At 44.3% G+C, this 15,742-nt stretch overlaps 1 protein-coding gene across 1 annotated transcript in view; it reads left to right on the top strand.

The window, feature by feature from the left end:
* The first annotated feature begins 617 nt into the window (after nt 1-617).
* Nucleotides 618-15,742, top strand: part of LOC138282978 (fucolectin-like) — a 78,097-nt gene continuing 62,972 nt past the window's right edge. Inside the window, exon 1 of the mRNA XM_069221068.1 lies at nt 618-717. Coding sequence (XP_069077169.1) covers nt 704-717 — 14 coding nt within the window. The 5' untranslated portion in view covers nt 618-703. The remainder of the gene's footprint in view (nt 718-15,742) is intronic.

The raw sequence follows: 15,742 nt of genomic DNA, 5'->3' as shown, positions 1-15,742 counted from the left end.
GCTTCATCTGCAGCTTTAGACTTATTGCATTGGCTCTCACATGTGAAAATAATTGCTTTTATCTCTCTGTCGTCCACGGAGCCCATCATTAAACGTGCCCAATCTACCTTAGAAATAAGTTCACACACTATGCTCCCGGCCTGCACCCTTCGGTCCACTGATGCTCCTTTCCCGTCAGTATCCAGATTGAACCGGACTCTGGCGGCAGCGCCTTCTCAGTCGCTGTGACCAACCTGTTGACCCCCCTTCTGTTACCGGTCCTCAGATTGCAACACTTGCTGCACCTCAGAGAGGCCTGGCTCTATCCTCTGCCACCACCTTCCATCCGCCTCACTCAGGCCTCCCTTCAGTGCTAGGACACCTGTGTAGGTAGCAGTGCGCTTAATAAAATAACATAACAATGTAAAATGTTTATTTACCAAGCATTTTAACAGTTGATTCATTTAATATAAATGCATCTGTTAAGCTCTTATTAAACACTGAGTCACTTGTTAGGATAACTTGTTTAAATATCTGTTGGCACAGTCGGCAGGAACACTGTGTCTCTCTGTTCCCACCTCCTGCCAATAGCTTGCTCCAATTGTGTTCTCTCACTCTGTCATCAATGAAATTAAATTATGTCCGGAACATCCAGGGCAGAAAACTCCTCAAGGTTTATAACAAGGAATCCACGCGGGCATCCAATCACACACCAGACCGGAGCATGGGGACAGGAGGGTGAGTGTTCACATCTGTTGTTCTCATGTGCTAACAGATTATTGATTTTGCTCTACACTGCTATCCATGCTCAAGACAGAAAGTGGAAATCAGCAATAAAGGCAGGACTTCTTCTAGGGCTCCAGACATGCCAGCTCTGATTGTGTGTCATTTGCTCACTCACTGTCTTTGCTCCCAGTAGCTGGGCAGGTAAAGGTCTGTTGACATGCATGTCCCTGGTTGGAGGATGGCAATACAGGAAGGGCTGGTTTGTCATCCATTATTGGGAACGATTATGATGCACCATTGAATGCACTTATGAGATGAGTGGACTAGGTCAGGAAACAGACAGCTCAAGCTGCCTGCCAGACCCCATGGCATCAACACTCACAAACGTACACAGAGGAGGCTTAGGTCAGCCCTCTTCAGCCAATGCATGTTTGAAGTGTCTATTGCATATTGTATTAGCTCACAGAAGAATTGTGCAGTTCCATATTGTGCACTTACCTATTTTTAATGATTGTAGAAGGAGTACCTCACAGATTGTCACATGCAAGGCAAAGTGAAGCTAGATAGCAATTTAAAGTTCTACTCTCAAAATATTTAAAACAAAGGGTAGTTTTGAGTTTTGAAGCTGCACTGCCCAAGTATTCTGCTCTGTCTACCTACATTATTTGCAAGGATAAATAACAATTGGAGGAAGGATATGGAACCACTGTGTGATCTGATAGCAGAGCATCATTGGCCTAAATTAAACTTTTCATGGCTGCAGAGATGAATGTAGGAAGCTTTCATTGTGGAGGCGCCTCCCCTAGACCGAATACCTGCCTAAGGCTTCACAAGCTGTTGGACACCTTTTGAATACAGGTCCTAAAATTAACTCTTAAAACATTAACCATATGTGATGAGCTCAGTGCTTAGCTTGTAAACAACGAGTGTCAGTGCAAGGGCTCTGCTCTGAAGCTCATGGCTTGTGCAATTAAATGTTGACAAGCCTAATACCAAGGCTGCATAGCCTTAAACCCAAGCTTGCCACTTTAATCCGCTACCACTCCCTGTCCCTTTCTCTCACTCTTGCAGGTTCCTCCTTTCTCGCTTTGTAATTAGCTTTCTGTTTTTCTCTTCTTCCGTCTTTCTATTTTTTGTATTTTTTCCCCTTATTGCTCCCGTTAATGTCTTATGCAGAAAAATGAGTGTTGGTTTGCCTTCACTGCAATCACTGGCTCAGATTAAGCATGGATGGGCAGATCCTGAGTTTTAGGGTAATACTCATAAATATCAGTGGCGGCCCGTCCTTTAGGGCAGAGGGGCCACACCCCCCCACCTTTCGCCCCTCATAAAGAGTGTCTGACAGGCTGAACAAAGGTCAGCCTGACAGACACTCTCCATTTTCAGCTCAGACAGCCAGAAGTGAGACATGCGCAATTTGCGCAGACTCCTGGCTGCCTGAGCTCAACTTTGCTGGGCTGAGGAGGTCACAGCTCCTAGGGGTGTGACCTCCTTGGCTCAGAAAAGGTGCCTCGAGGCCCTCACCTGGGTAATGAGGAAAGCGTCACCCATTGACTTCTCCCTGGGCGCTTCAGGTTTAAGCCCTGAAGCGCCCAGGGCGAATGTCAATCAGTGACACTTCGTCACAGAGTGGGGTGGGGTCAGCAGTCTCACTCACCCCATCCCACGCTGTGAGGAGGCTGGGACTGCTGCCTTCCCTCATTGGCTGACCTAAGGTCAGCCAATGAGGGAAGGCAGCAGTCCCAACCATCCTGGGACCTCGAGGCTGAAGGTAAGTGTGTGTGTGTGTGTGTGATGTTTTAAAATGAATGTTTGGTGTGTGCGTGCATGTTTGAATGTTATGAGTGTTAATGGATGTGCGTACGTTAATGAATGAGTGTGTGTGTGTGCTTCCCGCCCGCCCCCTCCCTCCTAAAGCTGCCAGTCGCCACTGATAAATATAGAAGCAAAGGGGGATTTGAGAGTAGTCTTACTTTATCCTTGTCCTTGAGCCACCCTGCAGTGTCCATACAAAAGGGGTTATGATGACAAGCCTGTACTGAAATATCAGCACATTTTGGAGAAGATGGCCTCTAGCAAACACTCATTCAGGACAGAAAGCCACCAACCGGTGGTAAAATGCATAACTGAGTTAGATGCAAAAAGAATGTTGTCAACTGAAATGCCATTGTCAGAAATCACTCACTGAGGGAGGTAAGACACCCGCAGGCCTTTCAGATGTGTCTAACAATACACCATTAAAAAAGCCGAACGCGCCCATTGAACTTCATAGCACTAGTGTGGGTATATAAGAATCTGACTACTTATTTCATTGGATGAAATGTAACTTCGTTTGAAGAGACCATGAAATCCATCTGGAAAGCAAAAAAGTGCAATCAATGAACAACAATGTATTGAAATTTTATACGCTTGAAAAAGAAAAAACAGCAATCCACTGTGGACCCTGATAAATCAGTTAGAGTGTGGCCGTGCCCGTGATGCTGGCAGCAAGGTTCCTTAACAGGCATGGCTGAGACACATCAGGTCATTATATTGCTGCAACGAACCAACAACGCCACATCCCAACCTGAAAGAGACGTCGTGGGCTCTCTCTATATCTCCAGCCACCACTGTCAAAAAAATAAAGGCAATAGGAGGTTCAGGGGCCCCTGGCCCAAAAAGCATACCCGTCTCAATATTCAAACAAGATCCAGGGTTCTGGAATAGCACACTTGGCCAATTATTTGATTGCTGTGTCCTCACCCCAACACTATTCAAAATGTTTATTTCAGCCCTAAGTCTGGCACTGGATGAAGCACATTCTTTCCCCCCTAATTTAGGGCAGCACCTGATGACATCCTTACAGTCTGCAGATGACATTGTGATCATGAATCTAACACTGATAGGTCTGGAACACCTGCTGGACACCTTGGCATCTTATTGTGAAACAAACCAGATGACAGTCAATCTAGAATAAAACAAAATAGTCATCTTTGGGAAAAAGCAAAAAAGGAAGGTAAATGGTACCTGGGCAGCAGCACAGTAGAAAGAATTCCCAGCTACAAATATCTGGGGGTTTGGCTACAAGAGAGGACCTCTTCCAAGCTGCTTTTAAATGCCCTGAAATAACGTCTGGCCTCGCTGATCACGTCCTTTCAAACACTACACAGCAAATTTGTCATGCCAAGCTGAAAACCCACTCTAACAGTAATCAAATCAAAACTGATTCCAATGCTTTCCTGTAGATCAGTGACCTTTCAGGGCAGTGTGATTATTCCCTTAACAATGCCAAGAGCAAAGCTTATCGACTAGAATTTGGGCTTCTCGACCAAGAACTAATGCAACAATTGGTACTCCTTAAATATCTGTCTTCTGCCCAAAGGAGTCCATCAAATACACTGAAATCCCTCTTTTGGAAAGAGACCCAGGATCACAGACACTCAAATCACTGGGCCAAGGCGAGCGGAGGCGCCCTGAAAACACTGTCTGCTGTAGCACCTGTGGGATCTGCCAATATCACTCCAGGCTTTCAGACTAGCAATGAATTAACAAGGTCAATTCCTGTCCTGGAAGCAAGACAACTAACGCTCCTGCAAAAGCAGTCATGCATGGCCAGGCATCAACACCTCCAGAAACCTAACTCCCCAGGGCTATCTGTTTGCAGCCATTAGTGGCTACCATAAGTCGAAATTTGTAGCACTCCAATTCAGCCTGTTTCCAACGAATGACTCAACAACTCCATGGGCCCCAAAGCCTGCCACTCTGTCATGCAGGCTATGGCTCGGTCACAGCAATCCTTTATGCACTTAATATGCATTTACCCCACATTGCTAACGGCAGGCAGAAAGATCCTATGGAACTTGTTTATCGTAAATGGAGTCCGAACGTGCTTCCAAGGCATGTTATTCTGTTTGCAGGGACAAACACCCCAAGTAATGACATGCCAAACAAAGTTAATCATCTCTGCTGAACAACAGTACAAGACAGCTGCACTCCCAAAGATAGGGGGTGCTTTTTAACACTGCATATCTCTGTGTGCTGGCACAGGCACTTCAAGCTAAAACGTTCTCCGGGAACAGCTCATTTGCACTATTTGCTCACTTAATTGCTTAATTCCAGAGGTAAAAGCACTTTCAATATTTGTATTTTCACTATTAATAAGTTTGTTGGTTTTAAAAATTCTTTGTTTTATCATATAATGTAAGATTTTTTAAGTAACTGTATTCAATTCAAAACATCAAAAGTGATCAAAAACAAAGAACCAGGTATTGGAAAGCACTGTCACTGAGACGCTTCTGTTTGAATGGCTAATATGCTTCAGATGTCATTTTCCACACAGATCTGTAATTATAACCACAAATCAATTCAGTAGTCACAGTGACGAATCCACAACTTTCTGTACTCGGGTAAATACTCTCATTACTGCAAGCCAACCACTCAGTAGAGCTGGTCCGATCCTCACAGACCTCAGCCCCAACAGCACTCATTTTGGGAACCGACACATATTTTGCCTCATCAGTCTTTGAAGCAGAGCATGGGGGCGAAAAACTGAAAATGGAGAAGGATGGAGGAAGAGAACGATGGAAAAGAAGTCACAAAGAAAGAAAGCAGGGGTAACATGAAAGAGTGAGATAATGGTGCCAGGAGTGTTTGGTGGTGGATCAGAGAGACATGATGTGGAATCAAGAATATGCAGCAATATTTTATCAGCACCTTCGACATTCGATAGCACTGACCATGGGATTCTGAGCAAAGCTTTTGGGCCCAGCACTTATATTTTAACACATTATGCAGTGTTGATCCTACATAATATTCCAGCTTTACCATGGCAATGTAATCTATATGAGATTCCCATGGAAACTCACTGAAAGACTGCAAAGGGGACAAATTCAGCAGCCAAATTATGCAGCAATGTGCAGAAGCATGGTCATGTTAAACCAGCTCTACAAGCACTCTTTTGGCTGCCAGTGCAGTTGAGAAAACTCAAAATACAAACAACCAAAGGTATAATGGACCAAATTTGTGAGATTGTGCTTGAGAGAGTAACCCTGCCTGACTGGGTGATGGCATGATATGTTCTTTATTTGGATGCAACACCCAGGGTGTAGCTTCAGGGGGTTGTATGGGGTGTAACATCCCCCAAACAATGTATTTTCTGGTAAATAGTTGGGTACAGGTTCTCCTAGTCGGGTATGGTGAGATGCCGGCCAGGTTTCTCCAGGAATTTGTACATGCACACAGACATAAATGCACACACTCACACTCCCTCTCTATTATGAACGTCCTCAGAAATGTCTGTTATTTTGAAAAATATTGTATTTTCTCTCCTAGTTCTCCTACCAATCGTCATCTTCTCCCTTTCCACTGCCCCACAGGCTTTTCTCATGCATCCTGCTTGTTGTATACAGTATTTAAACATCATGGCTTTCATTAGGAGTTTGGCGGGTGGAAAAGGCCGCCCGCCAAACTCCCACAGGTCAGGAGACTGCCAGTGCTGTCTCCTTCCCGCTGGCCCTATTATGAGCTTCCTGCTGGACCAGTAGGAAACGCACAACAACATTGACGCTGACTCATACTACGACCATCCGCAACTCTGTTGTGAGTCGGGTGCACTAGCACCTGTCTCACAAATCTCTGTCTGCAAAGCAGACAGTGATTTGCGTGACAGTGTTTGCCAGGGGGGATCCTTGCAGTGTCAATGCCAAGTGCATGGGCAGTGCAGGGCCCCCCTTGGCCCCCCTGGCACCCTGTCTCCGCCAGCATTTACATGGCAATAAAACCACCATGTAAATGCCGTCAGAGAGAGTCATCATAATCCCCAGGACAGCTCTGCTTGCAGTGCTGCCCTGGTGGATTGGGACCACAGGCACCGCCACGCTGTCTGGTGGGTGAAAAATGGGGGTACTGGCGGTCCGACCATGGTGCTTTTACCATGGTCATGATGTTGCGGTCAGACCACTGCTTTGGAGGTGGTCAGACCGCGACTGTGACCCTGGCAGTCTGGTGAACTCCAGGGTCATAATGAGGCCCTATATGCCAACCTGATTTTGGGAAAATCTGAAGCTCACACCTCCCTACCAATCTGACTGACCAATCTACGCCTCCTGGCAAGACCGTCACTCACCAAGGTGGCATGCTTCATCATAGGGTCAGCGCCTCATACCGACACATGAGTTGTCAGGAAAACTAATGCCAGTATTGTTAAGTTCTTCCCTCAGCAAAAACGATTCCCCTTTTCCTTGTACCCACGTTGGTTGCAGCGGCGTCCTCACTCCCAGTGGCTCTTGCGGAGGCTGTTCTCAGAACTAGCTTCTTCAGGTTTAACTGCCACTCAAGATGGTGGCCGCAGATCTTTGTGAGGTCTATGCTCTAGTGTTTCTACCTTAGTCTTGTTCTGAAGCTTCCCTCCAGCTGTTTCTCTCTGGGAGCTGTGCACTTCAGCTGTCATCCTGAGGAGAATGAGCAGTGTTCCCGAGGTCCTTCATTTCATAGGGAATTCTTCCAGTTTTGAGTAAATTATTATTTTTCTTGTTACGGTGTGCACACCAGCTACTTTTTCCCTTCTGGAGAAGCTGAATTTCTTCCTTCTTCCAACAACAGGCTATCGGCTTTTCTGAGGAGAATTCATTTTGGTTTCCAGTACTTCAAGGAACTGCAGTAAGGAATCCTTTCCAGACTTGCCAATATATATATATGTATATATTCAACAATTCTTCGCCTTGCAGACTTGCCAGTTTTAGAGACAAACCTCAGTGCTCAGACTAATTCCTAGAGACTGTGATTGAGAAAAATGAACCTTGAGGAGAGGTTTTCTCTTCCTGTAAAATACATTAGTAGTTTGTATATTTGAGAACCTTTGAACTGTTCTCTAGAAAATCTTGGATACATCTGACTCCTGGAGAAAAGAAGATATCAAGTTAACATTGTTCTATTTGAGAGAGGCTAGTCTCTCAAAAGATCCAGATTAGGAGAACAATAGAATTGGGTGAATGTGAATGGCTGAACAGTTAAATGTGCAGTAGTAATGTACTTGTCTATGCTCTTATCACCCGACTGCAGGTCCTTCCTTTAAATAAATCTCAATAAGAAGAAAGGTGCAGGTTACAGAAGCACACACTGAATATCCTATCATCAAGGTGGAAGCACAGGCAGGAACTGGATCTGGAGGAGGTCTTTCTTTTTCTATTCCCATTCCCCTTTCCCCCTAGCGGATGCAGGGTACAGATAATCAGTAAAGTCTGAGCACGCATCTGTTGGAGGGAGTTGGGTAAAAGGCATCTGCTCCTGTGGAAGTTTGATTTAATGGGTAATCTCCTGACATGAGTGATTTGTCAGGGTGGGCACATATGTAGGGGCTCCTGGATGTGCAATGTTTATAGCTCTAAAGAAGTTAGTGCCATCCCTAATGGCAAAACTAGCTGGAGCACATTGGTATTAGAGGTCCATCCTAAACGTATGTCAAACTAAGTGTGGCATTTAGACCAGAAGCTACAATGTCCATGGCCTTTTGCCCGTTTACTCACATAGTTGAAATCCTGACCAAATATGATTTTTTCTTCAAATTTACTGTGACAGTATTACTGAGTGATAGTAAAAATATGGGCATGAATGAGGAGTCATTTATGAAAATCACATAATACGCCAATGTATTACTGAGTGATGGTGGAAATCTCAACATACATTAGCATTTATGAATGATGGTGCAAATGTGCGCATCAAGGCAGGTCTGTTAACTGATGGTGCAAATTGAACTGAAGATTTCTGACAGCAAATTATTACAAGCAGTAAAGAGGAATGAGCGATGGTGCAAGTGTGGACATGTTCTAAGGTTGACCACTTTAAGAGCTTCACAGGGGAAGTGTGATGTTCAGTCAACTTTTGCCTTTATAATCCAGCCACCCCTGCAAAATTTGGCTATGTTGTTTGCTTTGGACTTTGTGCAAGGTCTCCTGCCTTTTAAGTAGCTTAGGGCCAGATGTATCAAAGGGTTTTACCCATTCTGTGTCTATGGGAAAATGTGTTGGTACATATGGCCCTTAATGCTCTACAAATGCCACATTTGAACATTCACTCATATACAAATATACACATACATTCATACATACATACATACATACAGTGAGATTTTGAAAGAAACCCTAAAAAGGCCCAGTGCCTATATTTTAATCTTGTCTGGGTTCACAAGTTCTAAAATTACATTTATGTAGTCTGTGCCCAATCATTTCTTTACTTCCCCAACTCTGTTTCAGAGGTATACTTTATTTAATTATTGTTTAATTATATGTATATATATATATATATATAACAATATATGTCACTGGGGGATACTTTAACGCACCTCGACAAAAGTTGGGAGGCAAACTGATGTGAGACATTTCCATGTCTGAAGAGCTGTTATGTGTGACATTTCAGTTCCTTATGTGTGACACATTAAGTGGCACTATCACCCACTGTAGTATGATACTAGAATAATGTGACATAAATATAGTCTGACATAAACAGCTTCCACTAAATGTTGCTTACAAAAAAAATAACCTCCTCCGAGTTAATAATAGAAAATGTACATACAATGGAGTGATACTTTTGTAAACAATACTAAGGCCACAATATTTTTGGCAGACGATAATGAATGTTCTGACATACAGCAGAGCTAAATAAAGGAACGTGTGGTATATATGTAATGGGATGTATTTAATGAATTACCCCAAGTTGTGCAAAGCAGAGGTTTAGAAGGTGATTGAAACAGGAACAACCCTCCTGATTAGCTTATGCCTGGTCAATGAGGATGATGGCTCTGAGTACCTGTGTATCAACAGAAATACAATTCACAATTCGCCTGATGCAGAATTACTAATGTGCCCTTTGTGCAGAGACCCCAGATGCACCAGGTGTATGTACCGTCTCCCCTTTCTGCTTTGAGACCCCCATCACCCTACCTGTCTCTTCGCAGGTGTTCGTGGCCTGTACCAAACACTGCCTGCCTTGTCATCTAATGCCCGAGGTCCCTGTCCTGCCATATGTGCAGGGACATGATACACGTAATCCTCTTGGGCTGTGCTGAAACTCCCAACATTGTTTCCCTCAACCCTGACATAACCCCTCCCAACTCCAGAGGCAGAGACTGGCCATGTTCACATGTCTATAGAGACCTATTGGCACACTCTCTAAATGCCCCATTCCTTCATGTGTTCTAACACTGGTCACACATCCTCTATGACCCTCCGCCTGCAGAAAACCGTGGCACACCCTAGTCCCTTCCCAACTACACTTATTATGGGTGCATGTCCTTTATGCATATTCATGAGTAAACCAAATATTAATAAATATCTACATCTACATGTTTTGTCACTGCAAAGAAATAGACGTTTGAGGCACTACACACGCCTATATTCAAGATATTGCAAATTCCTGATTAATTGATTGATCTATGGTTTTCAAAGATTGGGTTCATCCTGTGATGTTTAATCACAGATAGAAATGTCCCATACCTGGCATTCACCCTAAATTAGCAGACCTCATTCTCCACGTATTTCTTGTTCCATGAGCATCCCTGGAGGCGTGTTTCACTGTACTCCCTCCTCCCTCCAATGAATGAAACTGGTCTCCTGTGCCCTCTCAGGAATCGATCATGTCTAATTCCGGTAAACCTGGTGCTACCTATGTATGTATTTTCTGGTTTGTAAGTGATGGATGCCTTCTCTTTCTAAGGGGACTCACCCAACTAACCTCCCACTTCACGCTGAGCACTGCTGCCCTGGAGACCAGTAAACTCATAAAGAAAGCAGCATATCCATATAGGTGGCCAAGATTTTCTACCTTAACTGCACACCCACATCAAAAGATGCTCATGCACTGTGCCACTGATGATGCTCAAACGTATCTAATCTTATGGGGGTCTAGTCACAGGAAAGTGACAAATACTGGGTGTGTATAGTTTAACATAGTATAACATTAAAGAGAAGGCTTCAGACAATAGTCTCAGTTCTGTTAATTTAGTCAAATAAAGAAATAATCATTACAAAAGGAAAACCTTAGTTAATCACCAAGGGGATTAGCACAGTCAAATAATAAGCAAAAGTATAGGCTACCCCTCTTTCAATGTCAAGCAGACTGACGCAAGGTCTGTCTCATGCTCTGAAGCTAAAGATAAAATGCTTATCCCCAAGTGACCGACCTTTAATAATGTTTTAGACAAGAAAGCACACAATTTTCACAGTAAATGTGCAGTACTGAAATGTTACTTGTGCCACACCAATCACATTATTTGTTTAAAACAGCATGCACTTGCATTGACTAACAGTGCGCATAATTTGTTTCAGAAGAGAGAAACATACAAAGTTTTTGCATCTGTTAACAGAGACATGACTGGATGGCCTTGATATTCTGAAACAGAATGAAAACATGAACATGTTTTGCTCGTTCCCACAAATAAATAAGCAATCTTTTACATTCTGCAGCCTGATATATTCTAGTCATATCAACCAAAGCAAACCTAAAGTAGACACAATATTTCAATATCTACCACTGTCACAGAAAGAGTTAGAAATATGCCCTGGTACCATCAATACACAACACTTTGAGCTCTGTCTACCAGGAGGTATGGTGTCTTTGTCTCCTGTCTGATGTTATGACCATTTAGAGTCACCATCTTGTGTACTCCAAAGCAGAGACTGAAATGCACTTAAGAGGGACTTGATAGGAATTTAAAAGGAGCTAGGATTTAAAAATACGGAAAGATGTTATACAGACTTTGAAATATAAGAGGACATCATGTCAATCTGCATTCACAGATGAGTTATATGTCAGAATATCAAGAGCAAATATATTGTGGAACCAAAATATATATATAATGAAGGTACATTTGCGTAAAGTTACATTTAATAAACCTCGACTTACCTGTATTTCCTTGCATTCACAAAATGTTAGTCCTCGAAATGTAGGCCTCAATATTTTGGCCCAACAATATTTTGTATTTGATATTCTGGTAGAATACCCCCAAATCATCTTACTTTCCCGCAAACACAATAGCCGTATTTAGTTAAGGGGCTTACTTTTAATTGTTTTTATACCTTTTATTCTCCCTGTCCCTCCTTCTCTCGTTCCTCATTTGACCCCTGCTGCAGGTGGTGCTAGCCACCTATTGCAGCTTCCTTTTATTTGTTTTTAAGACTGGAAGGGCGCCATTTTTCCTCTAGGCTTCTGTGCCTTGAGGAGATACCATTTTGGTTGCCGGTCTAGCTGCACTGTCTGCTCCCTCTCTGACCACTTTTTAAGGGTCATGAAACATCAGTCGCGTCACTGGCGCTCCAAAGGCAAGCCTATCTGCTCCTGTCTGCACCCAGCCGGGATTAGGGGCCGTTGATGGCCCCCCCTCACGCATAGATGGAATAACATTTTCAGCTAGTCAACTCCTTCCCCTTAGAACGCCTGTTTTGGACTGCTGCCAGCACTCTTTTGACCCTGGTCTCCCACACTGGGTCTGCAACAACTGCTTATGGACTCCTCTGAGTGTAGTCATGCAGCTCCTAAGGAAGTACAATGGGTCAGTCAGCAGGTGGTTCCTTTTAGTCAATTGCCGATCCCTACCCGCCCACAAAATTGATGTGCATTTACTGATGAGTGAATATGTCCCAGAAGTTTTGTTTCTGAAAGAAACTTGGCTCCGGGAGTGTGAGAGAACAGGGCTGATTGCAGAGCCCCCCTTACGTTTTGCCCCCATTTTCTGGTGTTTTCCTGACTCTGATGGTGCCCTGGGTACTGCTAAACAGTCCCAGTGCCTGTGCTCTGTGTAAAATCAGTATGCAAATTAGGCTAATTATAATTGGCTAAGTCAACCTACCTATAAGTCCCCAGTATATGGTAGGGCATGTAGTTTTAGGGACCCCAGCATAGGTAGGTGCACTGCTGAGGTGCCCAGTGTCATTTTAAAGGCAGGACTTCCTTGCTGACTGCTTTTAAACAAAAGTTATGTGCAAATTCGACTTTGGAATTAAAAGTAGTTCCAAAGTATTAAACTACCTTATTTTTACATATAAAACACCCCTAAGGTGTGCCCTATGTGTCCTTAGGGCTGGGTGTAATGTAACTATAAGCTGGGACCTTATAAAAATAGTTTTATAAGCCCTGGTGAGGTAAAAACAGCCACATTCGTTTTCCCTCATTGTAGTGAATGGCCTCCATAGGCTAGAATAGGGAGACTTTATTTTAATTTTAAAAGTCCCCTTAAGTAACAGATACAAAGAGTTTGGTATCAAATTTATTGTTATAATAAATCTAAACTAATAAATATAACTTGTTCAGGTAAAGAGTTTTAAACTTTACCTGAAAAGTTACCAACTCCAGCCCTGCAGTGTTTTTGCTGCTGTGCTCTGATTGGCCACCCTCTGGCCAGGCTGCCTTGATGAGGTGTGAAGTGGCCTGGCTTCACACAAAGAGATGTGCCTGTGGGAGGAGATCTCCCCTCAGCAGATGGGTGAGCAGGAAGGGGGAGGGCTGCCAAACTGGTCTTCAAAGGCAGAGAAGGACATGTAGAGCAACCCAGCAACACTTCCACATCCTGCAAACCCAGACAATTAGGTGCCCCCTTGATTAGATTAGGAGAGGGCAGGAGTGGGGTCTGTTTAGGATTTTTAACCACACCAGTGGGTGGGCTCAGCCAGATGTAACCTCCAAAAATCACTTACAGCCATGATGGATTTTTGAGGAATATTGCTCCTTGGGATTGATTTTTGCCACACTTCCCAGGAAGTGGTCATCACAGGGGGAAGGACCCTGCACCTGATTGGAGAACCAGAACCCCCCTGTTTTTCGCCCAGGAGCAGGGATAAAACTGGCAGACCTTCACCCACACCTCAGTTCCCTACCAGATCCCCATCAGATTCCAACAAGGAAGAGCTACAGGAGAAGAAGGACTGCCTTGCTGAACCCCTGGTCTGCACCTGGACCCTGCACCCTGAAGGACTGCACCAGGTGCACACTTGGGCTTCACCACAAGAAGGACTTTGCTTGGCTTCAACTGGTTCAAGGAGGGACTCCCTGTTTGCTACAGGTGAAACATTGCTAACCAGAGTCCCCTGAAGAAACCAGCCAGCTGACCACTGTCCAGTGGCCAAAAAGGAGTTTGCACCAGGTGCATTCTGGGAGTTGTAGTCCACACCCCCAAGGAGCGTCTCAGAGCTTCTGGATCCTTGGTGTGAGCTGTGGACCACAAAAGAACCTTAAAGGAACATCTGGAAGAAGATCCAGAAGTTTGGAGAAGTTTCGAGAACTTTTTAAAAAAAAGCTCCATAGAGGGACCGACCCACCATGGCAACTCTAGCCAGCTTTCCTCAACCGTGACCCGGCCTGACTTGCAGGTCCATCCCGGTGAAGAAAATCTCTAAAAAACAGACATAGGGCCAGATGTAGGAAACGTTTTGCATGGCGCAAACTGCTAAATTCGCAGTTTGTGCCATGCAAAATGCGCATCGCGATGCACATTCCCTTTTTGCGAGTCGGTACTGACTCGCAAAATGGGAATGCAACACGCAAATAGGAAGGGGTGTTCCCCTTCCTATTTGCGATTCTCACCGCGATGCAGAATTGCTTTGTGACCACCAATGCGGTTGCTAAGCAATTTGCATTTAGCACCCATCTGAAGTGGGTGCTAACTCATTCGCAAAAGGGAAGGGGTCCCCATGGGACCCCTTCCCCTTTTTTTGTGAATGGCTCTCAAAATATTTTTTCAGAGCAGGCAGTGGTCCTATGGACCACTGCCTACTACTGAAAAAATGAAACCAAATGGTTTCATTTTCCCGAGTGTATTGCAACTCGTTTTCCTTTAAGGAAAACGGGCTGCAATACAAAAGAAAAACCTGCTTTTAAAAAAAGCAGTCACAGACATGGTGGTCTGCTGTCTCCAGCAGGTCACCATCCCTGTGAGTGCAGGGAATCGCAAGGGGGTTGCAAATTGAGACCCCCGAGGTGGGTCTTTGCGACCCCCTTGCGATTCGCAGATGGTGTCAGGGACACCATCCTGCATATGGGATTGCGACTCGCATCCCGTACTTACCTACATCTGGCCCTAAGTCCGAACGTAGGAAGTTGACCGGGACCTCCCAGCCAGTGTTTCCGAGGAGGGCTCCAAGGACGTTGGATTAAGATCCAGGTTTACCCCTTTCGAAGGATTTTCACCTCGAAAAAATGACTCAGTCTGAAAGTAAAAATCTACACGGAGGGCTCCCACCACGCGTATACAGAGAACAGTTCCAGGAGGTCGGATTGGATTGGCATGTTCGTCCCGCTAAAGAAAATCTTCAGAAAAACAACTAAGTGCCAAGGTAAACTTTTGACCTGGGCATCCAGCAGGCTGTAGCCGAGCCGTGCTCTATCGTGGTCGGCCTTAATCTTTGACTTTGCCCCGGTCGAGGTGCGACCAGATGACCAAATTGGCGCTTTTTGGTTTTAGGCGGTAGAAAACAATAATTCTTTAAAAATTCATATCTCCGGTTCCCCTTATCAGATTTTATTCGTTTTTGAGTCATTTTAAAGATAAAAATATAATCTATTTTTATAAATTGAATTGGTTTTGGATTTTTAAACTGTTTCCTGTGTTTTGTTAAATTACTGTTTTGTGATATTTGAATGCTTTACACTCTGTCTCCTATGTTAAGCCTTGTCGGTCGTTGCCAAGCTACCAAGACTGGAACTGGGTTTAATTTACTGAGACCTAACTGGACCTAAGTGGAGGTTAGTGGCCTATTGCTAAGTGTAGGTACTTACCTGCCCTTACCAATAACCCATTTTCCAACAGGGAGTAACCTTCTCCGAATGTCACCTTGGCCCTGCCTCATGGGTACTCAATGAACCGATTAGGTAGGGCACATACAAGGGGTGGATGGATCGCCATTATCTTTAAGGACTCTATTAAATGTCTCTCTCAACCTCTGATAATTCCTGACTGTGAAAGCATGAACCACTCCATAGCAGTGAACCCTACATTCACATTCTCTGGGGCTCTTATTTACCACCCCATGGCCCTCACGATAGCTTTATTCAAGCTCTTCCTGAACAAGTTGCT

Source organism: Pleurodeles waltl, chromosome 2_2 (assembly GCF_031143425.1).
Source record: "Pleurodeles waltl isolate 20211129_DDA chromosome 2_2, aPleWal1.hap1.20221129, whole genome shotgun sequence".
Taxonomy (NCBI): domain Eukaryota; kingdom Metazoa; phylum Chordata; class Amphibia; order Caudata; family Salamandridae; genus Pleurodeles; species Pleurodeles waltl.
The sequence above is the reverse complement of the archived record's forward strand: the minus strand, read 5'-3'. Positions and strand labels throughout refer to the sequence as shown.